General features: G+C 36.5%; 1 protein-coding gene across 1 annotated transcript; it reads right to left on the reverse strand.

Annotated features, from left to right (window-relative positions):
- Positions 1 to 5,284: 5,284 nt before the first annotated feature.
- On the reverse strand, positions 5,285 to 26,566 carry ALX1 (ALX homeobox 1). The gene is made up of 4 exons (XM_075274535.1): positions 26,338 to 26,566; positions 24,525 to 24,817; positions 10,369 to 10,497; positions 5,285 to 5,605 (listed from the first exon to the last, which is right to left on the reverse strand). The coding sequence occupies exons 1-4, from the start codon at positions 26,564 to 26,566 to the stop codon at positions 5,285 to 5,287; spliced, it is 972 nt and encodes a 323-aa protein (XP_075130636.1).
- Between the last annotated feature and the right edge of the window lie 1,372 nt (positions 26,567 to 27,938).

The raw sequence follows: 27,938 nt of genomic DNA on the forward strand, positions 1-27,938 counted from the left end.
TCACACACCGTATACGTGTGACATCACTTCATTCATTTCATTCATGTCCTCATGAATGTGTGGTTTTATATACCACTAGAAAGCCAACAGTACACTGAATTCAGGGCGTGTTCCTCACTGCCCAGTGATGACGCTGAGCTATGATAAATGCCCTTCTGACAGTGGGAAGATATCAGTGCTGAAAATGACAGCACCGATATTTCCACCACTAGGGCATATATCGGGAAAGTTGACAGGGAGCTTAATTCAGTGCCCTGTTGGCTTTCTTGCGGTATATAGCACCCTACTGTCTTGTCTTTGCCTGTTTGGGCCTCAGCGCCATCCTTCGGACGCAACCTACAGCACAGGAGGTGTGTTCAGCTATCATTCCTTGCTTTAGGTTCTTTTCGTACTCAGTCTGAACACTGTCCTATTACCTCATCTTTGTCATTGATTTCCCACCACACCCATCTCCTTCACCTTGGTTTCCCTCTGCTCCTCTAATAGTTAATCTTAGCCTTGCCTGTGTGATTGGCAACCTGTCTTCCAATCAAGTCTGGGGTGGGTTCTTCCTTCCTTTTTATTGTTTACTCACATTAACATTGGTTCTTGCTATTGCCTTGTGCTTGCTGGTTATTTACTCTTTGCTGTTTATCTATATACAAATTCCTGACCTCTGGCTTTACTTTTGACTATTCTCTCGGATTTTGACTCTTTACTGTGCTGCTTGACTGGTATCGACCCCTTGGCTAACTGACCTCCCTTTTGTTGTATGTCTTGTTTGCATTCTGTGTCCTCACTCATAGCATTAGAAGAGACTGCCGCCCAGTTGTCATCTGTTACATAGAGGAGTTCAGGCAAGTAGGCAGGGACAGGGGGGTTCAGGGACTGTCTTGTTGTGCCCTTCCCTCACAGTTCACCAGCAGCTACTTTGCTTATCCAGAAATTCCCTTACACATACGTTCATGAGGAAAGTCCTCTTTAAGTCAGTGTACCATTATTTTTCACATAATAGTGAATGGTACTAGTGACCTTCAAGTCAAGAAAATTTGCTACCAATTATGTACAAGATGTTTTTGGTTTGAATTATTCATCCCCATGTATGTCTGGTATTTTCTATCTGAAACAAATATAAGAAAATGGTTGTTCACTTTATTACAAAAATATTTAAAACTGTCAAGAGTACCCAGCCATAGGTCCAACACCTAATAGCGCAAGAAAAACATCAAGTATATAATAATAACAATAATAATAGTAATAATGGCTAGACCCCTAGATAGTTTTTAAATAGAAGTATATCCGATATTGATTAAAACAAAAAATGAATATAGAAATTCAATATCACTGTATTAAACACTAAATGGATAGTAATAGCTCCAAAGAAATAAATATTGTATATATTGTTCTCTCAAATGGACAAACCAATAACCAAAGAATATATAGTTAAAAAGCATAAAGTTATTGTTGCTAATAGCTCCAGATTGTCAGGGCGCTCACCAGACCAGAAACTCAGTCTCTCTTCCTAGAACAGATAGCGGGCACTGTCCATTCCAACAGGCGGTGAGAATATATATATATATATATATATATATATATATATATCTTTCTATTTATCAATCTGTATGTTATCTGTTAGGGGAACCATGGGTCCACTAACTAGAGTGGATTATTTTGCTTAACGGGGCTTTTTGTCCCCAAATAAAGCTTTCATACTGATGACCAATCCCGTAGACACCTGGACTCCACACTGATCAGCCATTCCAGCAGTCTGTGAGTGTCAGAAGCTGGTAAAGTGGACAGGGAGCATGTAGGCTACTCCTATTCAACTAATAGGAACGTGATTCAATAGAATTGCAGCACCAGTCCTATTACTTGAAGAGAAAACTCCAAGTGTTCCCCATCCACTGCAGCAAATTACAGTGACTAAATAGGTAAATAGGTCATCAGTATGAAAACTCCATTTGGGGATGGAAACCCCATTTAATGCACTTTTCCTTTCTTTCCTATGCCTCCCACAACCAGCTAATAGATCTTATTTCATAATTCCTTATAATTACTGTGGGGGTCTCGCAGGTGGGTCTCCATAGCTAGTGCTATGCCTGCTCTGTACCCATAAATTCACAGTATATCCCATACACTTTCAGTACAGGCAAAGAGATTACAGATCCAATTTATGTGAGTGGGGAGGGGGCTTCATACTAAGCAGCTGAGCTGAACTGGCTGACATTCTGTGTGTAGTTATGTAATTTACTTGTTGAGATCAAAAATACTCAGCAATTTGCCAGACTGGGTGTGAATTGTTGAAATTTGCCAAAAACTCAACTGATAATTGCCTTTGCTGTCCTATGAATGTCTGCATGATATACGTATTTCTTTGTATATGTACATGAGATCTTTCTGTGTTCGTACGCTATGTTAAGCAGTTGAAGATGCTTCTTGTAGACTATTCTCTGTTTCTTATACATCTTATTATCAAATACTCATGAAAAATGAACACGGCTTATAACATGAAATCTTTCTGTAAGTTTATTGCTTCTTATGTATGGCTTCTCTCTTCTAGGCAACCCCTGCTCTTTATTTGTACATTGCAAGGAAATTCCTCTTGACAGAAATTGCTCTGTGCACGTAGTTAAGTGAGGGAGGGTTATTTTCTGTGTAATTCTTCTGGACAGTGCTATAATCAAAGAGAAAACAAACTACCACAATTCTGCCCTTTACAGCAAACACTGTCAGAGGGCATCAAAGCAGCGCGCAGAAATAGCGAAATAGTAATGGGAGCATAGTAAAGGTGATGAAGTCTGCACACGGGAAATCCATCAATAGTATTAGCATCTTCACACCCAGCAAGGGGAAATACAGTCTGCAATGTAGATGGAAAATAGAACAAAAAGATTGCCAATCCTCATATTCACGTGATAAAGATTCAGAATATTCTGCATGTTTGACCTTCCCATTTTCTTTGACTGCAGGCTTAATCCACATTGAAGTTGTTTTGATCTTCACATGTGTTATTTATAGTCAATAATACAAGGCTAGAACGCTTAGGAAAACTTTTTTTTTCATCTTTTCTATTTTTACCAACAGATTTGTACAGCAAAAGGAATTCCAGTTGTAATGGGATCTTTCCAAATTACGATACAAAGTTTGGTTATCCAGTGGATTTTTTTTATATATATTACGCTTACAAAATTGCTAACATATTTTTTGAATTTGTGAAAGAATAGTTGCATTTCGGGATGTTTTGTGAATATTTTGTAAAATTTGAATAAGTGATTTAAAAAAAAAAAAAGAAAGAAAGATAAAATAGCCAAAAATCGGTTTGGAACAGTGGTAACTAAGCTAATAGTGATGAGTCCGTGCATAGAAGGATTGAACAATATCAAAGTGTGCAGGGGCATATCTCCAGCTGGTAACACCCAGTTGTCTATGTGTTTAGACATTTATAGGTGGAATAATAGGAATTGTATGACATAAAGTTAAAGGATTATCCAAAATTGTTATATCAAGGGGAATCAAAGCATTTACCAAGACAGACAGGTCATAAACATTTCTTTAAATGGATGCAAGTAACATACATTTGCAAGTTACTAACCCATCTATACCTGTTTGCTTGCATAGATGAGCTTACGTGACACGCCTATAGTGCATAGCACATTTTGCACCAAAGGTGAGCCACACAGTTTGGTCTTCTTACGAAAGTTGGTAGGGTGGAGACCCATGTTCACTTGAGTGGGGATACCTCAGCCTGACAAATATATTATAAGCCTGGGTTCGAATCCCACCAGGAACGACATCTGCAAGGAGTTTGTATGTTCTTCCCGTGTTTGTGTGGATTTCCTCCCATTCTACAAAAAAAAGACATACTGATAGAAAGAAAAAAAAGTACATTATGATCCCTATATGGGGCTCACAATCTACATTTTAAAAAAAAAATACTATAAGGCTGAGTTCACACAGAGTATTTTGGTCAGGATTTTGAGGCCATATCCATCTCAAAATCGTGAACAAAAAGACGGCTGCCATTGAAATCAATGGGAGCCGGTCAGTTCTTTTTTCCAGGAGCGGTTTGTTCCGGCTCCCGGAAAAAAGAACGAACATGCTCATTCTTCAGGCCGAGTCACCTCACGAATCCGCCTGAAGACACTCCTGACTAGACCCATTAATTTGGGCCTAATCCGGAGCGGAGTGCGCGTCACAGCTACCCGTATTTTTGACCGGAACCTGAAGCAACCTCCGCCTCAGGTTCCGGACCAAAAAACCCTATGAACCCGGCCTAACTCCACCTGAAATCTCTACCACTCCCTTATTGGCATAGATTTCAATCCTGATACAAAGGAGTATGCCAGAATGTTTACGAGGCAGGGGATTTAGACTGATGTATGAAATGCCAATCTTAATAAATTTCCCCCATTGTTCTCTAGGCTGTGAGTTTTTAACATATTACAGAAAATTCAATACCATGCAGACAAAGTTTTGCTGTTATTGGTCTCACTGACCTAATATGTATGGTGTTTAACCCTTTTCTTTATGCACAATTTACAAAGAAAACTGGTCTAAGGTCATGATCATAATGGGGAATACATGTACTATATAGGACTGTTTCCCAACTGTGTTAGGGCCATTTCTTCAAACTGCTTTATACTAGAACTAATACAATTTTGGGCTGAAACACAATAGTGAGGCTCTTCGGGCTAGTTCACACGGGGCGGCGGTATTGTGACACAATAGGGCCAAAATGCGCCTGCCACGACTGTCGCGGCTTCCGAGAGTTGCGGCTTCCCCCTCCAGAATAGGCTCAAATGAATGGGCCTAGTCCGGAGGGTGCTGCCACGAGGCAGATGCCGGGGCTGAATCAGCCACAGAATCTGCCTGAAGAAAGAGCAGCTCACTTCTTTTTTCCGTGAGCGGGAACATGCCGCTCACGGAAAAAAGTAACCTAGCGGTCTACATAGACCTCTATTGTGAGGGGGCGGATTACGACATGGATTCAGCGCCAAAATCCGCCCCCTCTTACCCCGTGTGAACGAGCCCTTCTACAACATATGGCATTCTGGACAGGTGACACATTATATCTATATTATACTTGTCTTTCTTGAAACATTCTATAAAATAGGATTAAGACCTTTACAGTTACAGGAAATTTTCTATTTATTCTTACAAATGAAATAGTTTACAAGCTTTAAAAAATACAATAAACCATAAGTTGAACATTAAAAACATAATCTTCACACTGTCTTTATACATTGTTAAATATTACAAAATAGAGTGTATTCACTTTAATTATTAAAAAGAAAAAAATATTAATTTACATAGCCCATGAGATATTTGCTGTGTGCTCTTTGGCTTTCATTCGCAGGACTGCAATACTAGATGATCGCCTTTCAAACTCCGGTTTTGTTTCAAAAGTATGTCCATTTGTAGCGCCTGATAATAAGGATTCAGTGAAGAAATTGTTGAGTGGCATATGGCTGAACTGGTTCTGATGGTTTGCGAAGCCTGCATATGAAGAATCAGTGCGGGAAGAGTGGGAGTAAGGTGACATACAAGATGAAGGTTCACGAGGAAGCATGCAGGAGGTCACCACAGATCCTCCATTTGGGTTACCTGTCCATAAGTTGTTTTGTATCTAAAAACAAAAAAAATTAGGAAAATTAGGATTTTTGTTAAAAATAGAAGAATTGAAGATAAACATATTATATTATTATATTTATTAAACACAGTGTATAAGTTTTCATCATAAAAGGAACAATTAGAATTTGTCTTGTCATGGCCCCTGCTTTGTATAGATGGGGCTGAGTGAGTTAGGTATTCCCACCAATTAGGAACTCAAAACAGTTCTAATTCAGAATTGTTTTGGAAAGAACGTTATTGCATATTAATGCCACTTATTAATTACTGTTACTTATGTAGTGCCGACATATTCTGCTGTGCTTTACAGGTAGTGTTATCACTCACTGTCTCAGGTAGGGCTTACAGCCTAAGTGCCCCCATCATACTGGAGTGTGGGAGGTTACCCATACAAACACAGAGAGAATATACAAACTCCTTACACAGATAAGCTTCAAGCTAAGGACCCCAGAACTCCAAGGGCCTCCAATTTATATATATATATATATATATATATATATATATATATATATATATATATATACTTTATGTATATTTTATACTTTCAAGTATAAAATGCAAGCAGTGAAAACAACATAGGTCTAACCTATTAGAAGCTGATAGTGTTTAGTTGTGGTTCAGCAATGCTACCAGTTTCAGAAACGTGCCTGTGACTTATATGTGGTCCTCCTGTTAGTAACCCCTGCCTTCATCTGCCCATCTTCTAGCATTTGATGTTGCGGATACAATTATGTATTTGTGTCCATTTCACTGCCCATCATAGAAACTATTCTACAACATATCAAAGGGTATTTTCTCAAACATCCAGTGATCTGGCGTAGTTTTGTGCCATAGTGATAGAGAAGTGCCAGGACTGATGCCATACTTTCCTTTCTGTCGTGTCTGGCTCAGGCATAAAACAAGTAGCAATATACAACTAGCATGTGTAACCAGCATTACAAACAGTGATTTCATTCCATTAAACCCCTGGTGCTGGGCGTCATTCAGTGGTGCTACTGCCTACAGACTTCCTTTTATACATTCATTCCCTGCAGTGTATATGTTTATATTGGGGCTTTACTAGTGTCGTGTTAATTGTTAATAAAATCTGTAAAACACATTTAATGTGTATAGTAAATACATTAAATATAATACAGAAATTTCCCGAGAGTTTCCTTACTTTAGGATACTGTCTTTCCATAGTGACAACTTTTTACTTTTTTTTCCAGAAAAAAATTAAAATTAAGTTCCAATTGCGCCAACTCGTTGTCTACTGACAATGAAACTACCCCCAAAATATCATATCTTCTTCTGAGCCTATGTTAAAATAAATCAGGATCAAAACAATGATTACTAGAATACACTTTTATAATATATTATAACCCTCAACGCTAAGGTAAATTCACATGGGGCAAATTTACAGTAGAACTTTCTGGGCCTGTTTATTCATATGAATGAATCTTTTATAAATTCATGAACATGATGTAGACACAAGCTTTCATATGTTAAATTTAGAGAGGATTTTCTGCAAATATACCCTTTTTATTTCAAGTTTGGCCACTATAGGTAGATTTTATTAAAAAGCATTTTAGGAATTTCTATAACTATCATTCTTAAAAGCCAATGTTACAACATGATTGTTTTTTTCTCTAGTATGGATCTTTATGACAATTATCATAATGTCACTTGCTGGTTCAATATGTGCTGCAGAATTTTTGATGTATTTCCTTAAGTCACAATAGAAGAAGAGTTATGTACATAGTTACATAGTAGATGAGGATGGATGAAGACATCAGTCCATAAAGTCCAACCTATAACCCTACAATCCCCTACAGTGCTGATCCAGGGGAAGACAAAAAAGTACACTTGCACAAAAAAGTTGTGACTTTTTAAGAAGTCACATACAGTGGCAGTGACAGTTACTATCTAAACCGAGTCCACATTTCAAGTCAGTTTTGATAGAACAGCATTAGGTGCAATCGATAATAGATAAGGTGCACACGAGAAAAAAGGCAGAAAATAGAAAAAAAACACCAAAATTCTGGTGCAAAACCAATAATAAATAGGCCTCATTATCTATAGTAAAGACTAGTAATAGTGTATAGAGCACACGGACAGCAGCAATTTCAGTTCCTAAAACTACGGACATTTCTCTTTTCCATCATCATCTCTTTGAAGGATAAGAAAAGTTTGTCTTGCATTTGGAAAAGGGGAGACAAGTAATAGTAATTGAAAAAAAATGAAAACAGATGTATTGGCTGGAAAAGGTTATTTTAAGCAATCCTTTACCACTGGGGGCCAAGGTTCACAAAAAAAGTCCCCAAAGGTACAATACTATCTTATATCCAACAGTTTATTTATTCAGCAGTCAACAAAGCCAAAGGACCTACAGTAAAATACTTCAGAGCTTAAAGAATTTCAGTTGCTGTGCCTCCAGATTTGGCAGCCGTCCTCTTGTTTTCTCTCTAATGCAAGTTGTACATTAAGGCGATTTCTCACAGCAGAAAATGGCTTAATAAAAATAAACATAATAAAGGAGAGGAACAGCGCTGTTCTGTCTGCTCCTGCGCGATATTGTCCGCAATATGATATAGATTAAAGGTTAATACCTCCCTGGCTGCTCTGGTTATAGTTACTGTACATCCAATAACATTGTATTCCCGATGGTAATAGGAACAATAGCAATATTAACAATATTTTGCAAAAAGAAAGTAAAAATGTAGCTATTATATATTGTTGAAACACTGGGCGAATGAACTGTTAAGCTTAATGGACACTCAGGGACTGTGGCAGTTCCATCCTATGAAGCTACTATAAAATGTCTAGCTATACTGACAGAATAAGAGGAAACACATTTATCAATAATGTGAAAAGCTTCATGAATTTCCAAAGGTTTTATCAATAAAGACATGTATTTACTGTTACCCTCAGCGATCAGGAGAACAGGGGTCTGAAAGTCCCCTGGCATTCCATTCACTTCTATGTTTTTTTTTGGTAAGGAAGCATAGGGGTTTCTAGAGGAAGTATAAGTGCCTTTAATGATAAATCCCCTTTAAGAGTCAGTGATAATAGAGCTTATGGAGTCAGGTATCAAACTGCCTACATTTCCACCCCTCGTAGAACACATTCCTTAGGCTAGTTTTACATTAGTGTTGGTGTCTCCGCATCTAATCAGTTTCTGAGACCCATCGAAAGATCATAAAAACGGATTAAAGCGAGTTGTTTAAAAAAAACATTGATTTCAATGGGTTTTTAAAAGCTTCTGCAGGTATGTGCTTGGAGCATTTCTGCTGTGCACCCGCTCTTTTGGATGGAGACAAAAATCAGACTTGCAGGACTTTTGCTCCATCCAAAAAATAAGGATACAGCATTGTGTCCGTTTTTTAATGTTGAGATCTATAGAAGGCGGACGCAAATGCACTGCCAAGGAATGGTCTGTTGGGAAATCCATTGGGAAATCCATTTCCCCTCTTCATTTATCACTGTGCATACTCAGAAAGAAGAATGAAGATGAGGAGAGGGAAATGGATCGGCCAAAAACGGACACAAATGGACATTTTATTGTGATATCCATTGATGAATCCATCAAAAAAGACAGATTATGGTATGAATTGTGTAACCATTTGTGTCCTTTTTTTTTTTTTTAATTATATCATTCTTTTTTTAAGACAGATTCACAATGTGTGGACATACAGTGCAGAGCTGAACATGTTATTCTTTATCTATCTATCTATCTATCTATATATCTATCTCCTATCTATCTATCTATCTATCTCCTATCAATCTATCTATCTATCTCAGGGGTCCTCAAACTTTTTAAACAGTGGGCCGGAGGCAGAGCAGGTCGCACAGTCATCAGGAGCGGTGTCCTCCAATAGGTAAAGTGAAGTGCACTCCATGGCCTGGTCCGAGCTCCCCAGGAGCTTCATTATAGTAGCAATATATATTTGTAATAGTAGCAAATAAGAAAGACAACTTATTGACTTTCACATGAAGAGGTCATACATTATAGTGGTATTACTCTTCTATTACTTATAGTGGATTGCTGCTTCTGTGAAGGTAGACCATGTCCATTCTTATTTTTATACATGCTTTATACTGCTTAAGAAATTATATTTTTCTTTGTGCAACGTTTATACATTAAGATGGTGCCTGTATCCAGTACCGCACCCAGATGCTGACGCACATGATCGTCATGTGGTGTACAAGAAAGACAGTATCATTTCTCGGGAAATCGAAAGCTAAGAGATGTTGAAATTTAAGAGCCAATGACTGATCGCCAGTGTATTCGGATACAAGACGTATATGCTTACAGCCTGCCGTTATCTTATCTTTCTTGCACTCCTGTATAAAAACTGTAACTTCCTCAATAAACCTCAGTACTGTGTGAGCAGCCAGAGCGTCCAGTTGCATGGACTGAGATGGAAACTGCATCAACGTCAGTGTTTATCTTTGTCAGCGCGCACATGCATGATTTATTTGGAGCAGGTGACTGACCACTGGAAGTGACCCGTATTCTGGCGGAGGTCACTACCTCAACACTTCCTGCTATTTGTATATCTTCCCTTGCTAATATTTGGAAGAATACACCATGTATAATACACAGGTATATTGACTGTTAATAAGGATGTTCTTTGGCTCATATTTCTCTTTTCAATATGATCATTTCTCCCCAGACATATGGGCTCACTGGTGTGGTACACTTGTAATGGCAGATTAGCATAGTAGTTCTGTATTCTGCACATTTTTCATGATTGGTTAGGTTTCATCATGCATATTTACCTGTGGGTAGCTGTCACTCCTTGGCAGAACAGAAATATCGTAAGTGGCAGCAAAGTGGCTTTTGGCTTGTTGTATCTGACCATAGCGTTCTCTCTTTCTCCACTTAGCTCTGCGGTTTTGGAACCAGACCTACAAAAGATAAAAGGTTTCACTGAGAACATGCATGATGAATGCAAAAAAATTAACCACTAATTTATAAGTGAGCTTTTGCTTCTCCACAGCTACATTATAGGACAACATAATCTGTGAGAAATGTATTTCCAAGGGCTTTGCGATGGCTTCTGTGCCTGGCAGTTTTATGTATGCAACCACAGCTTACTTGAATAGTGCTTTGTGGATAGAAAACCAAGTTGGCTGAGTGGTGGATCTATAGCTGCAGCCAAGATACTAAACTATGTGAGGAATCTATATTTCGATAATACAGCCTCAATTCCTATCTTTATTTCTCAGTACTAATATGTTTTTCAATATACAGATGTAGAAGATCTCACTATATCGTTTAACACATTGGAATACCACGATAAGTTGAGTCATGATGTAGAATAGCTATATACAGTAGATAGATTATTATTATTTTTATTATTATTTATTTATATAGCACCATTAATCTTATGGTGCTGTACATTATTATATTTATTCCAGGGTCCTGTACATTATTATATTAATTAAATGGTGATGTACATTATTATATTAATTCCATGGTGCTGTACATTATTATATTAATTCCATGGTGCTGTACATTATTATATTAATTCCACAGTGTTGTACATTATTATATTAATTCCATGGTGCTGTACATTATTATATTAATTGCATGGTGCTGTACATTTTTATATTAATTCCATGGCGCTGTACATTATTACCGTATTTTTCGGACTATAAGACACACTGGACTATAAGACGCACCTAGGTTTTAGAGAAGGAAAATAGGGGAAAAAAATTTGAAGCACAAAATGGTACAATATTTAATATATAGGAGTTGTAGTTTTGCAACAGCTGCAAGGCCACATTGACAGGTGACCCTGCAGCTGTACGGAGATGCATAGAGTATTTTTTTGCAGAGTTAGATGTACTTTTTAGTTATACCATTTTGGGGAATATCTATTGCTTAGATCACTTTTTATTTAAATCAGAGGCAAAAAGGTGAAAAAAACTCGGCATGTTTAGCACTTTTTATTTTGACGTTCACCGTACAGGAAAAATATTACTAGACCGGGCATTTTCGGACACAGGGATACCTAATGTGTATGTGTTTCACAGTAATTTTCTACTTTTATATGTATTCTGGGGAAGGGAGGTGATTTACAACTTTTTTTATTTTATTTTTTTTTTAAAGCTTTTTTTTTTAAATTTAACTATTTATTAGCCCCCCTAGGGGACTTGAACCTGCAATCATTTGATTGCAAGTCCTATAGACGGCAATACACATGTATTGCCGTCTATTGGAGATTCTATACATTACTATTGCGGATGGTCATGGACCAGCTGCAATAGTAATATAGCAGTGACAGGCCTGGGAGCCTTCATTAGGCTCCCGGCTGTCACCAGAACAGGTCGGCTCCTACGATATTGCCACGCAGGAGCCAGCCTGCAACTTTACAGGTATGGGGCCGGTGGGAACCGGCCCCGGGGGTATTTTACACTTTGGGAAAAGGGTGGGGGGTTAAGTTTTTATGTCCGCAATTAGAATGCATTCTATTTGTGGGCATTAGCTGCAGGCCTCCACATATAGCAGAAACCCCGTTGCTATGGCAGCCGCTCTGCAGCTGTAATAGAACTACGGATTCCGGGGAGAGTTTTAGACGCCGACACAGGTGCCGGGGCCTGCGGCATCGCTACACTCCTGTCCTGCAGGAAGCCAGCAGTGGTAGCAGTGTGGCGATGCTGCAATTCCACTCCGCTCCTCCACATTCGGACTATAAGACACACCCTCATTTTCCCCAAAAATATAATTCCATGGTGCTGTACATTATTATATTAAATCCATGGTGCTGTACATTATTATATTAATTCCATGGTGCTGTACTTATGACGGTTTACATACGATACACAAAATATACAAAACAAATACAATACTAACAGTAACCGACTGGCACAGTGGGACAGAGACAGATAGATAGATAGATAGATAGATAGATAGATAGATAGATAGATAGATAGATAGATTCTACCCCCCTTCCCTCATAGACTGTAAGCCCTCGCGGGCAGGGCCCTCTACCCCGCTGTGGCAGTGGGTCATTGTTAGTATATCTACCTGTATATTCTGTGTATTGTATGTAACCCCCCAAATGTAAAGCACCATGGAATTAATGGTGTTATATAAATAATAATAATAATAATAATAATAATAATAATAATAATAATAGATTAACGTCAGCAGTCATCCTATTGTACATTGATATATCAATATGATAAAGCCATAAGACAGCCGTGATTGTATAATACAGTATTTTAGCCCAACAGCTCTACCTCTATCTTGAACAAAAAACAGGTGTTGTCCAGTTTTCATTGTCCAGATGACCACATACTGTCAAAGGAGAGCAAATCTCATATATTTACTTCTTTGAGGCCCTTTACTCTTTCATCAAACATTTCATAACTTCCTGCCATGTGAAAATCAGTAAACGAAGCTGGCAACCGGCATCCAAAACAAGAATTACCTCTCTACAATGGTGACACAAGACATGGAACACACAAGGCAACAGAAAGAGGTCTATAAGTGGACCTGCCACCACTAATCACCATATCCCTCTGCTGTAATGCAATACAAAGTACTGAGAGAAGTTCAAGAGTATACACACTTTTTTAATTATTTGTGTTTTTTTATTTTTTTTTTCATTTTACTACAACTGAAAAGATCACAAGGAGTAGCAATCTGGTTGTTTATTAACCCCTCAATGACCAAAATAATTTTCCTTTTTCACTTCTGTTTTTCCCTCCCACGTTTCAAGAGTCATAACTTTTTAATTTTTCGGTTCATATGATGGCTTATTGTTTGCAAAAAAAAAAAAAAAATGTGTTCTTTGCAATGGCATAACTCAATATCCTGTACAATGTACTGGAAAGCTGGGGAAAAAAATCAGAATGTGGTGGAATTGGAAAAAAAACGCATTTGTGCCAGTTTCATGTGGGTTTAATTTTTACGGCTTTCATTGTGGGGTAAAAATGGCATGCTACCTGTATTCTGTGGGTCAGTACAATCACAGTGATACCAAATTTATATAGAATTTGTAATCTTTTGACACTTTTTTTAAAAAGTGAAAACCTTTGCAAAATAGAAAAAAAAAAACATTTTTTGTTGACATTTTCTGACACCTGTACCTTTTCTAATTTACAACTATGGAGCTGGTTATGGTGTCTTTTTATACAGGGCAAGATGTCGTTTTTGTTGATACCATTTGGGGAAGGTCTGATCACTTTTTATAAACTTTTATTTAAGAGACAAAAAAAAACAAAAAACGCCATTTGGCTATTTAGATTTTTTTTCCCCCCGCTGTTTACTGTATGGGATAAATATTTTAATAGTTCACGAATTTTTGAGAATGAGGATACCTAAAGTGTTTGCCTTCACTTTTGTGTATTTATTTTTATATGTTAAGAACTTATGTTATGTTAAGAACTTTTGTGCGTTTTTTTGTTCTTTTTTTCCTAGGGACCCTGGGAACTCCCTTGGGACCTTGATCCTGTACCTGCGCAATTTAGGTGCTGCGGTCACATTTAACCGTGGCATTTAAAGTGTTAATAGCTGCAATCTTTGTTGCTATCTATCGCAGCTGTTGGTAGTGGGTCCTAGCTGTATTATACAGCTAGCATCCACTGCGTATTGAGAGAGCTCAGCTCCTGGGCCCTCTCCATACATTTCCATGCGACCAAGGACGTACTATTACGCCCTTGGCCGTGAAGGGGTTAAAACACATAATTTACATTGACAATGAAAGTGATTTTACTGGGGGACAACATTTGAGAGGAAGTATGAGGTGTTAATGGTAATCTAGAGGTGAAAAGGATCTGACAGATTCTCATTAAACCGCTTCAAGTCCTATCGTACAGTAGCAGTGCACTTGGTGTAATGATTTTAGGAGGGTTTCTAGTTTATAAAAAAAAATTCAAACAGTCTTTTAGGAAATTCTGGGAATGGCAGTTCTTTAATAACCTTCATATGTTAAACTGGCCATATAAGACTAAAAACTTCCTTACATCCATTGTTATAATACAGAGGATGTCTGGTCTTTAAACTGTGGCACCAGCTTAGAAGCTGATGGGTCCCTGCTGTTTTACATAGCAGAGACCTATCAACAGTACCTGCGATCAGAGACATCTGATCACCCCATTAGAATGAATCCCACAACCTTCTGAAGGCTCCCTGCCTGGCATAGGAATATTACTATTGAGCTCTGTCTGTGGCAGGGCTCAATAGTAATACAGGAACTTTTCCATGAAATGCACTGAAGTAGTTTTTCAATTTGTGCAGTCTAATGATCATGTGTTTAAGTTGCCTAGTGGGGCCAAAAAAAAAGATTACAGTTTTTTAAAAGATTTTTAAAGTTAATAAAATAAAATTCAACCAACCCTTACCAATGTAATGTGTATGGCCGATTTTACTTGGAGAAGAAATCAACTGTAAAGCATAACCTTCATTGTGAAGGATCCAGCATGTATTAATGGAAGCTGTAAAATGTTACGTTTTCCCGTGATAGTGACACAGTGGGATAGAAAGCAGTGTTGTGGGACTATCTCATAGATTAAAGCTTATCACTGGAGATGGGATCAATTTTCCAACCTATTAAAATACTTTCATAATGTAGGTTCAGTGTCATAGTCTGAATTCATAGTTTGTGTATGTTATTTTAATTAATTGTGTTCTACCATTCAGCAGCCGAACACCGCTATACATATGATTCTACCTTATATTTGAGGATCACACAGCCCCTTATCTTGCACATACAGACAAAATAAATATATATATATATATATATATATATATATATATTATATATATATATATATATATATATATATATATATATATATATATAATATATATATATATATATATATATATATATATATATATATTAAAAATTGCAATACTGTCTGAGTGGAGAATACCTATATTGTGATCTGCACTAACCTCTTACAGTCAAACACATACTATAAAATATATCGATAGCAAATGGAATTTTTATTAACTAAATATGTTGAATTTTTGCACCTTGCTGCACCACAGAATCCGGGATATGTTTTTAATAACATCTTGGCAGTAAAACCGGCATTCCGCTTAACAAATACATTGTATTGCTATAAAGCTCAAGGCAAATATACAGCACATTACAATAAGACCTACCCTAAGACTATAAGGTTGGGTTCAGTTATCTATTTAGTTATTGTTCCAGCATTTTTTCTTTTTCTTTGTCTTTTATTTGTTAAACTAATCCGAATTGCATGGCAATAAATCCATCAAGATGATATCAGTGTTCAGCAGTTTAAAAAAAAAAAAAATCTTGAAATCCAATTGTATTTGTATAAAACCCAAACATGGACTCTGGCTACACTGATTTTCCGTATGTCTCTGAGTTTCATTGATGCAGGTTGCCATTGCTCTAGTGTCATTTTGCTAATGTGTTAAATTTTGTGATGTCACTGACATAATTGGACAATTAATATATAATAATATATCATTATGACAATTTTTTTTTTTAATTTATAAATCTTAGAAATTCTCTTGTTTATATTTTTTGGCTAAAAACAGACTGAATTGACACGATGTTAATCATGTATAATTTAATTGATTATTTTTGGCATATAATATTGTTATTTATTTTTCTATAGCGTGTAAAATAATATCCAATCACCGTTCAATAAACACATCGCTTTTGTCCTATAGAAGCTAACTGGATTTTCTAATTCATTGGACAGTTTTTAGCACAAAAAGTATCAAATGAAAGTGTGGACAGAGACAAACTGGATCTCTCAGGTTTTTGGATAGATAGTAAGAGTGAGCAATTGGGATCAGAAAAGATCGGAACCTGACAGGCGATCGAGGAAATTTCACGTTCGCAATCGGCTGGAAAATTATCAGAAATTGGATTTTTAAATCTCAAGATCGGGTCAACCCTAAAAGTGACTTTTCCCATAAAGAACCATTAACAGGGGTTTAGCGATCGGGAATGGGAAAGATCGGATCCCGATCGGCCACCGAGTAAATTTCATGATCGGGATCAGTTGGAAAATGATCGGAAATTGGATTTTAAAATTGATCCTGAAATTTCAAGATCAGCTCAAACCTAATAGTAGGGAATACTGTAGCACAAACTGATACATGGTGGTATATTTATAAATGAATAGAAATCATATATACTTTTATATTTCTATATGACTATAAACATAAGATGTTGTTCCATAGCAAGTCATGATCTTACCCCGGTCTTACACCCCCTTCACACGATGAAGATTTGGTTAGAAATTAGTATACATAAAGGTATTTTTAGAACACAAATGTATCCATTATAATGTATCGTGTTTAGATTTCTTTCCTGATTTCATGTAAAGAAAAAATTAATGCAAAGAAATTTGTCAAATCTGCGCTGCGTGAAAGTCGCCTTAATTTCTATTTTCCCATTCGATAAATGAGCTTTTAATTATTTTATAAGAGGAGCTTTCTTCTATAGCTCACGCTCTTCACTCTCCATCACCGCCTAACCCTTATCATTGTAGAATCTAATAATAAAACATTATATAGACTCACATAATCAGGTAATATTTCACACGACACCTAACTGCTGAGCGGCCATAAAAATGTTTATAGCTGAGTTCATACAGGGCACTTTTCTTTTATGAAAGTTTGGAAACATGTTTTGTTAAGAAATAAAGGAAAGGATCCACCGGCACGTAGAAATGACTTTCAACGGGATTCAGACCGATATATATATATATATATATATATATATATATATATATATATATATATATATATATATAAAACAATCCATTTTATAAGAAATATTGTATGGGAAACATATAAAAATCTGATTCAACTTGTAGACTATATATTCTGATATCAACATATATAAATATCATACTCATATCAATTTATGAATTATCCATTCAATAACTATGAGCCAGTTACAAAACAATTCTAATAGTGAATTTCATACAATTTAGCAGGATCCACACAAGGGTTTTTTTTTATCAGTTGAGGAATTAAGAAAGCATTGACTTACACCGTAGGCAGCACAGGCAGGAAGGTAAATGAAGCTCGTGTGATGTAGGATCAGCTCGTTCCATCTATTTGAGGGAGTCTATCACCAGAATAGTCCCTTTTGAACTATAAGAACATAGTTTGGGTTCAGGTGAATGGCACATTTTTCTGCTTCCTGATCAGAGCCTTCATGCTGGGATATTAGCTTTTTTACCTGATATGTAATGAACTGTTTTGGGGCAATCAGGGTGTCACTTTTGTTCTCATTGGACCAAAAAAGCTACCTCCCATTTATGACTGATAGGACCAGGCAGGGTACATGTCAAATACAGCAGGGAGGGCCTGGGTGCTGGAAAGCCTAGCTCTTTGGTGCAATGACAGCAATGGTAATGTCATTGGTTCACCAAACAGCTTGTTAAATATCAGGGGGGGGGAATTATATCTCAGCAATGGAAGCAATGATCAGAAAGCAAAAAAAACGTGTTTTATTCATGTGAATCCCAGCTACTGTGTCTGATTGTGCTTCCAATGGTTCCGGTGAATACGTTTAAATAAAATTCTGGGTTACCTGATAGTATACCTGATCCCATTGTTTTCAGTGCATTCTAATTTACTATCAGGTAGGTTGTATGCTCTTTGGGCATCTCAATGGGAACCATGCTTTGACCTATAGTACCTAACAAATAGTTGATTTTTTTCTTCTTCTTTTTTTTTTTTTTGTCTGTTTGTCCCTTAGGCAGAATAACTTAGAGGATATATATGAATGCAATTATGATGAACCACTTACATTTAGAGACATAAAAAGGAGATATTGGTAACCTGTCTACATTTAATGTACTACAGAACCAAACTGTCAATATAATATTGATGATTACAACAAATAGGTTCCTTAGCAAAACATATTAGGCAACCCAATAATAATAATAATAAATTTTATTTATATGGCGCCAACATATTCCGCAGCACTGTACAATTTGTAGGGTTCAAATACAGACAAAAAGATACATTACAAAGAAATAGTCACTTCACACAATGGGACTGAGGGCCCTGCTCACGAGAAGGTTACAATCTATGAGGTAGAGGGGGTGACACAAGAGGTAGCAGGGGCGGCATCGGAGGTAGCATTGCTTATACAATAGTCAGACAATTTTGTAATAGAGGTTACTGTCATTACACAAAGCTTGTTATAATTTGTATGAAGCCCTACACTATTAATATCACAAATTATCTATATATAGAAGCCTTGTTGCAGATTTTAATGGATCTTAAGCATAGACTTTATTTGTTTCATCAACTTCTGTTTGTAGAAAAAGATGTATCAAGAACTGCATCGAAACAGGGATATACTCAGAATTCAGGAGCATGAAGATACAAGATGCATTAAAATAAAATAAGAAACAAGGTCTGCATGACCACAAATTACTGCTGAATGTATTATTATATTTATTTATTTATTTTGCTTGCTTTTATAGCACCAACATATTCCGCAGCACTTTACAGACATCATCACTCAATGTCCCTAGTCGGGCTCATAGTCTAATTTCCACAGTATTTTTTGGAGTTTGGAGGTAACTAAAGTACCTTCAGGAAACCCACACAAACACGGGGAGAACATCCAAACTCCTTGCATATGTTGTCATTGGTCAGATTCAAACCCAGAACTCAACGATGCAAGGTTGCAGTGCTAACCACTATGTAGTGGGGAAGTAGTGAGCACTGAGGAGGTAGAAGGCGCACATTTTCTTTATTCTTTACATTATAAGACATCATAGTGTATTTATTCCAAAAACAGAATTCACTAATTCTCTACTAATATATAAAAGACGATGAACGTGATGACGTTAACAAAGTCCAATGCATTTTCCTTTCCCACTAATAACGAATATAATAAAATACAGATCCTACATGACATGTGTAGTGCTGTCACAACCTGCATCACACATAATAAATAGAAAGCAGATTTCTTCCATTAGAAACCTGTTTTATTGGTAGAATGTATTTACTTACAACAAGCCTTGCTGTTAAAAGAGTTTGTAGAAAATAACTCAATTAAGTTCAAAGCCAAAAACTGCTAAGCATAATGAAAAATTCTCCCCTTAAGGTATACATAGCACGGCATGGCTGGTAATGGCGTCATTTCATGTGGGCCATTTTCAGCATCAGCTCTTATATGTATCCAGCACCATCATTCCCAGTGGAGGTGAGGCCTCTTAGCTAAAGTCTATCTTCAAACGGTTAATAAAGAGATTTACTGCTACCGAGAGACAATAAATATGGCACTGGTGAAATAAATGCCTAGGAATAAAAGAAAGGAAAAAATTCAGCTTGGTAAATGTATTCATCATGTCTGTGGGTGGAAAAAATATTTCCTGAAGTCTCCCCGGGGAACAGAGAGAACATGTTAGGAGAATTTAGTAATGAGACTCTTTCACTGGGGGAAAAAAGACCTTGACAATCTCCTTTAAATGGGTGCCAATTACTACACTGATGTGAAGCAGGAAAGGCGACCGGTGAGATAAATTAGGTTCAGGTTTACTTCTGGTGAATGCTAGGGAGGTTACTATTAAATCTAATGATATGTTACACAAGGAAAAGGCACATGCATGGGCTCTCCAGCCTTGTACAAGTCTGTAGGATGCTGGGGACTCACCTCAACGGGATGGCTTGGTGGACTACAGATCCTCATATAGCCATTTGCTATTTCAGCATGCTCGGGGACATGTTACTCCTCAAATCTAAAGAGCCACAGGTTATCTAGGCCTGATAAAACCACTGCATCTCATGACAGTATATTTAACACAAAGACATTCCTTTTGGATGACTGAACAATTCCAGAATCTATAATATGAAAACACACTACTTCATCAATCTATGGGAACTAAAAATATGGAACACATGTGGGATTCACTGCTGAGCACACTGGAGGAAATCTGGACAAGACCTACTGAGATCTGTGGAGTCTATAATGTTAGAGCTGCACACAGAAGACATCACAAAGGCTGGGCTTCCATTACTGTTTCTATTCTGCTTTATAAACGCCATTGACAAATAGAAATGTAAAAGAACTAAGCTAAGGTTATATGTAGCAAGCGCATATCGGTCTATTGAGAAAATGCAGCATTTCCCAAGGTGCAACTTATATGGTTTTTTCGCACGGTTTTGAAATGTCGCTTTTTCACAGCATTTTTTTGTGGATTAAATGAAACATGATGTAATACACTTTACTGGGACTCTATATGTCCGCAGCAGCAAAAACCGCTGCATTTCCACAACGTGTGGTCTCAGCCTAAGAATGTATTTGGTTATACCCATATAAATTAGGATTCATTTATACAGGGTACACACAATGGAGCAGGCCTGTTGAAGAGAGGAGCCAATAAGGGTTTTTGTTTTTATCACTATGTCTTTTGATTGCGGCAAAATGTTGCAGTTTTGTATTTGGCGGCCATGTGTCCCATGAGATTGAATATGACGTTTCAGGATCAGTTGGTTTTACAAAAACGTATTGCAAAAAAAAAAAACTGAAAAAATTGTATTGATTACACATTATTATTAGAGGTGTTATCTGTTGCATCGATGTAGAGGAGACCTACATTTTAGGTTCATACAATAATTGAAATGAAGATCCCCGAACATATTCCCCATGTATATCTGCCATTGTCTTCTAATAAAATGAAATAAAATATATAACATTTATCACGCATCATATGGTATGATTTATTTTTGACTTTTTACTGAAAAGTATAGTCCACTGGACTTTTCAATAAAATTGAAACAATGGTATTGTGACATCCAGTCTACACCAGCCAAATGGCAAAGACTACTCTTTTGGCATATGTTTGGCGAGCGTTCCTGGCACATATACTGAACATTGTATTCATACATGGTAACCTAGTCTTACTTTTACCTTCAGTCCATAGAAAAATGGTCTGAAAACCCAACAATTAGAGCAAACTAATAAGAGACATACCCTGAAAAACTGAAACAGTTCTAACATCACCCAAAAAGTGAACTTTCAATATTATACTTTATATGAAAAGGAAATAATAATCTTCCATTTACTCAGAGACATATGTCTAAGAAATCCTAAAAATGGCACCTAAATTGTCAAAATAGCTGACAGATTGGCTTAATGCTCTGTTTTCACTAGTATTGTTATTTCTACATTTTTTATTTGCTATATTCTTCAACCACTTTCTATCACTTTTACATTATTTAATTTTTTTATTAATACAGAAATAAAAAAATAAAAAATTATAGCCTGGTAATGTACTTAAGAAATCCGAGACTGATATCACTATGAATAACAATGATATTAACCTGTATTTATTTTTGTTTATTTTTTTACAAATATGTTTCAAAACAAAATACATTTAATTGTAGAAATTTAATCAAAAAAATTGAGCTATCCATTGACGGAGCGAATATATTTCTATGAAATGTACATTGATGCCATGAATTCTGTCTAATAGTCTTGAAAATCCAAAAGCTGAAAGGAAAACTGATATCAATTTATGGATCCATTCCACAAGTTTACATTGGCTGCCAAAAAATCTAAATCAAAATGTACAGTAAATGCTCTAAAAATAATAGCACTAATATTAATAAGAACTGCTCCTACATGCTGAAATCCCTCTTGTTTCCATTAGATTGGAAAATAATGCAAATTGATATTATTTAATGATATAATACAACAGTTTTCAGTCAATTCACTTATGTGATAACAAGGTTGTGCACCTGTCTGGAGTCCATAAACCAGTAAGAATAAGGGCCTGTTCAGACAGGGATATTTTTGCGCTGAATTATCAGCTGATGATATGATATAAAAATCTGAATCAGAGTCTCCAATTTGTGATATGGATACATGAATAAAGTGCCACATATTATATGTAGGATTTATCTTTTTACACCAAAAGGGTAAGAAACTGGAACAGTTATAAAACATGGGCGTAATATAATAATAGAATTATAATTTTTATTCATCTCTGACAGCTTCAAAGTGTCTCTTGTTTTATTACCAGCACATCTAAGCAATTGCAAGAGATTGATATGAAATAACCTCACATAAGAGAGTGTATAGAGATTCTGTACCACACTGTAATGGAGCAAATGTATGAGGCTATATGGTGCACAGGCGGTACTAGCAGAAGTCCATTATACCACATGACACCATATGGACAGAGACAACAGAAGTATCTACAGACCAACATACATATTTAGAGATGTACAAAGTTTATTATGACTCTGTTAAAATAAACTTTTGCATCACACTTTAACTTGACTTTTTCCATGTTGTTGTCTGATATTACACTATAGCTAATAGTAAGATTGCTACATCTATATGACTATATTGTCAGTGACAATATAAGGGGATGCTAGTCTTGTTATGTATTGCCTGTGCTACTGATAGACAAAGTGCTGCAGATGCAATGGAATTGGTGCAAAAACACTATTCACACATGACTGCTAGGCCTAGTTCACATGTCACTACCGATTTACATTGTGGGGAAAAAATAAACATGTATTTGTCAGATGGATTTCTGTAAACATGCCTAAAATGTCTCAGCCTATAACTATTGTCATATGATATTTTCCGATGGTAAAACTTAGTCGCCGAGATTATTGCCAACATTTTTATCAAACAAGGCACCTACAATGGGGAAGATTTTTTGACACTTTTCTGACTTGGCTTTTTTTTAATAGTGTATCAAAATGTCTCAAGTTAGTTCATAAATTTGCTGTAATTCTCTAAGAATTCACTTAGGATATTTGATGCATTTTTTAAGAAAAGTCAAAAGTGAAGGGTGCTTGCACAAAAATATAGTAACTTCTGAATATATATAGTCCAAACCATACCCACATAGCAAGTCACTCTTGTAAAAAGGCATATTAGGTAAAAAAAGAAAAAAAAAATAGAAAATAGCACACTACAATATATATTAGGCAGAAGCCAAAAGAAGGTGCAAAGAAAACATGCACCAGAATCCTGGCACAAACATTATAATATATTGACCAATATTTTTAGATTTTACTCTAGAATTTACCCCAGAAATAAGTACTTACTTATTTAGGAGGTTAGATATATTTGAGGTATCTCTAGCATGTCAGGCTGATCTGGTATATAAAGGACAACTCTGTCATCTGATATTTTCAATGTGGCATATCCAGTAGCTCAGGGAATATGGATGTACATACATATACAATGCTACCAAAAATATGAGAACAATTCATGTGTCAGTCAGTACAAGCCTATATAGAACAAGTCTGACTGTGTTTAATAGGAGTGACTAAAATGTCAAATGTGTAACTTTTGTACTGCTTATATATATATATATATATATATATATATATATATATATATATATATAGTGTAATTGTTTACCCCTGTACATTATGGGTCACTTTGCTGTTGTAGTGTTTTTATTACATCACTTTTACTTGTTTGTTTGCAAAAGTATATTGTACCTTCCCGGCTGTGTCTATAAACAGGATGATGCGGTGAAGGAAGTATACACTAAGCGCTATGCTGGTAAATAGGAGCGACCTAGGACTACTGCAACACAAAGTATCAAATAAATCAAACTTACCATAAAGTTGGGATACTTCTCATAAAGTAAGTGCTCCGGAATACGGACTGACACAAGTGTCCCCAGCACTGTTAGAGTTATGGAGCATTTTTATTTTCATGAAAAGATGCAAGATATGTATATATATATTTATGTGTATATATATATATATATATATATATATATATATATATATATATATATATATATATATATATATGAGAAGATAGAGCACACGGTACACAGGCTGCCAGTGGGTGAGTGTCCCAGTATGTCAGTGAGTGTCCCAGTATATCAGTGAGTGTCCCAGCATGTCAGTGAGTGTCCCAGTATCCAGGCTGTAGGTCCTGCTGGGTGTCATGGCGGAGGGTGGGGGGGATGGGGACACTTACCTGCACCCTGGCCTCAGTCAGCTCGGTCCTCAGTGCTAGCTGCTCCCGCACATACACATCGGGGTAGTGGGTTTTCTGGAAGACTTTCTCCAGCTCCTCCAGCTGTAGACTGGTGAATGTGGTTCGGTGTCGCCTCTTCTTGCTGCTGGATACATTACTGTCACATTTATCCGCCAGCTCGTCCATCTCCCCCTTGTCCTGCTGCAGACCCTTGACTGGTGACACCCGGACACTGCAGCAAGTCTCCAGGGGCACAGCCTGCTGCCCCTCCACTTTAGCCATGCCATAATTCACTGCCGTAGAGAGGAAGACAGCTTAGTCTAGGTATACATGACACTGTACATTTATTCTATTTGTCATTCTGTCTGCCTATCTATCTATCTATCTATCTATCTATCTATCTATCTATCTATCTATCTATCGCTAATGGTGACCAGGTATTGGCACAGTCTCCAGTATTAGATTCCCAATCTCTCAGGTAGAAGGATACTGGTATTATGACTAATGCAGGTTCAGGGGCTGTCACCTATATAATCAGACCCCAGCTGTCTACCTGGATTGGGACAGTCCTAACATTCAGCTTATCCTGGACCTCTGGCTGAAGAGAATATTAGGTGACCTATCCCTGACACTGTAATAATAATAACAATCATAATTATCATAATAACATCATCATATATTAGATTTTAATGACTCTCAGCTTCAGAAGCTACATATTACAATAATCTATGATCTATGCAGCTCAATGTACTGTACACACCTTACTAATATACTCTACACATGTTATATACCACACATTGTGACCGACATATTTTTCTTCTTCCTTTCTTCTTCTTATCCTTATTTGATTTCTTAGACATAAGACAAAACCAGAAGATCTATGTAAAGTCACAGTCTGCAGCCCCGACCCGACTACTGTAGTTCTGATCCAACTCTATAGTCATAAACTATTCAGAAATCATTGCCTGACATTACCTAGATATAGAAATTATATAGAAAGAATTATGCAAAAAAATTAAAGAACCTTTCGCTAATTGCTTAATAATTTAATGACAATGCGCATTTATAGATCTCATAGCGTGTTAGATATCTCATTATAGAATATTCTGAATGTATGGAATACATAATCCAGTTTGTTGATATAGATATCGATAAAGGATTAATTGAAATATAGACACATAGATAGATAAATAGATAGATAGATAGATAGATAGATAGATAGATAGATAGATAGATAGATAGATAGATAGAAAATTATATTAGCCAGATAATAAGTTATGATGTATATCGAGATATAATAATTAGTTAGTAAAAGTGAAACTGATGTAATGATAGATTGGTAAATAGTATTATAGATATGTATAATAATAGATATTAGATGGATTGTTAAAGCATATTATAGATGCGTAAAATAATAGATTGGTAAATGGATTGTTAAAGCATATTATATGTATCATAACAAATTATAAGATGGATTGTTGTAGATTATTATACATAGGTGAAATCATATATTGGTAAATGATTATTTAAGAGTATTATACAAAGGCATAATGATAGATTGGTAAATGGATTGGTAAAGCATATTATAGGTATAATAATAGATTATTAGATGGATTGCTGTAGATTATTAGAGTAATAGATCACTGTTTATGACACACCGAATAGTAAAATCATAACACTAAACGAGTTCCTGTCCTCTATGTTCCTCTGCTCTTTTGCTAGTAGCTCTGACTGGTGTCTATACAGGATATATCTCATACTGACCCGCAGAGCTCGCACTTTAGTTTAACCCGTTCGCTGCCACTTCTCTTACCATTGCTGTCCTGACATGGGGAGCTCCTGTCTAGCCGATGGTGCTCGTTTCTCTGGATGGCACTGAAGGCCTGTACACATTTGCCCACTGAGTTCTTGTTGTAGAAGGAGTCATTGTCCAGAGTGTCCATGACATGCTCCAGGGCGCCCCCCGCCCCCATGTAGAAGTCACTGCCGGCTTTACTGCTCGGGGTCTTCATGGAGAATTTCTCGCTGAGATGATAATCCATAGTCGTGGAGCTGCTGCTTCTCCTATTATAACCCAGCCAGTGATAGTGTGCAGGAGGGGGGACCACAGGAGGCTTATATACAGCTGCAGGGCTTGGAGCAGCCCCCTATCACCAACATGTGGCTCCACCCTGCCCCCTACCCCTAAATCCCAAGCCAAACAAGGGATGATTCAGGGCTCACACCAGTAAAGAGGAAGCCCTTTTTATTATCTGAATTAATCCTATCCCTAACATGTCACTTAGATTACATACATGTACAGGCCATTAATCCTTATTCACATTATACATCCTGTTTATATCAGGGCTATAGACCTCTCTGAGAAGCAAAACTGGTCATACTTTAATATGTTTGCAGTCTACAATCCATGTCCACTGCTGTCTATGCTGCGTATATAGACAATATATAGAGATAGATGGATACATAGATAAGAAAGAAAGAAAGAAAGAAAGAAAGAAAGAAAGAAAGAAAGAAAGAAAGAAAGAAAGAAAGAAAGAAAACTATACTATGCTTGTATCCAGGTTGCTTACGTTACTTACTACTTATTATTTGGTAAACATACTTTTACAGAGGGTTAAACTATTAATATTGGAAGGAAACTGCAGTATACAGCAAAGGAAGGAACTAAATGGTGATTCTACAGTAGTTACTAGCCCTGATAATCCTATCCAAACCAAGACAAGAAAAGCGGAGCTGGGCCTTCTGGTAAGACGTTTTGTACCGATATTTATAGCAATAAACTATTTGTGAATTAGTATAGACATATGCAAGCTAGCGACATACATATATGTATATATATTATGTGTTTTTTAAAATTACTTGCACAATTCCTTATGAACATATATCTTTCGATCTGTGCGCTATCTATCTATCTATCTATCTATCTATCTATCTATCTATCTATCTATCTATCTATCTATCATACTAAAGTCCAAAGCAGCACAGCATTCACCTTTCTAGGTTAAGGGTGCAGATCCAATTGGAAAGCGGCAACTTCCACCAAGAATAACATTAAAAAAAAAAAAAAAACAGCAGCACTGCAAAATAATAGAAAATGAGTCTTTAAGGCGACGTTTCGGTCCCCAACTGAACCCTTTTCAAACTTATTTTCTAAACTTTTGGACTGCTGCCGTTTTCCAATTTTATCTATGTATCTATCTATCTATCTATCTATCTATCTATCTATCTATCTATCTAGCAACACTCCAAAAATAGTAAAAAAAAAAAAAAGAAATGCCTTTTGTAGCCCAAGATTTTTATCCTAGCCGGACTTTTTCTCAAGCCATTAAAAAGGCCATGCTAGGACTGAAATGTCTCACTTTGGACTAGTAAAGTCCTTTGGGTTTTTTTTTTTTTTGTATTTTTGGACTGCTG

Source organism: Leptodactylus fuscus, chromosome 5 (genome assembly GCF_031893055.1).
Source record: "Leptodactylus fuscus isolate aLepFus1 chromosome 5, aLepFus1.hap2, whole genome shotgun sequence".
Classification (NCBI taxonomy): domain Eukaryota; kingdom Metazoa; phylum Chordata; class Amphibia; order Anura; family Leptodactylidae; genus Leptodactylus; species Leptodactylus fuscus.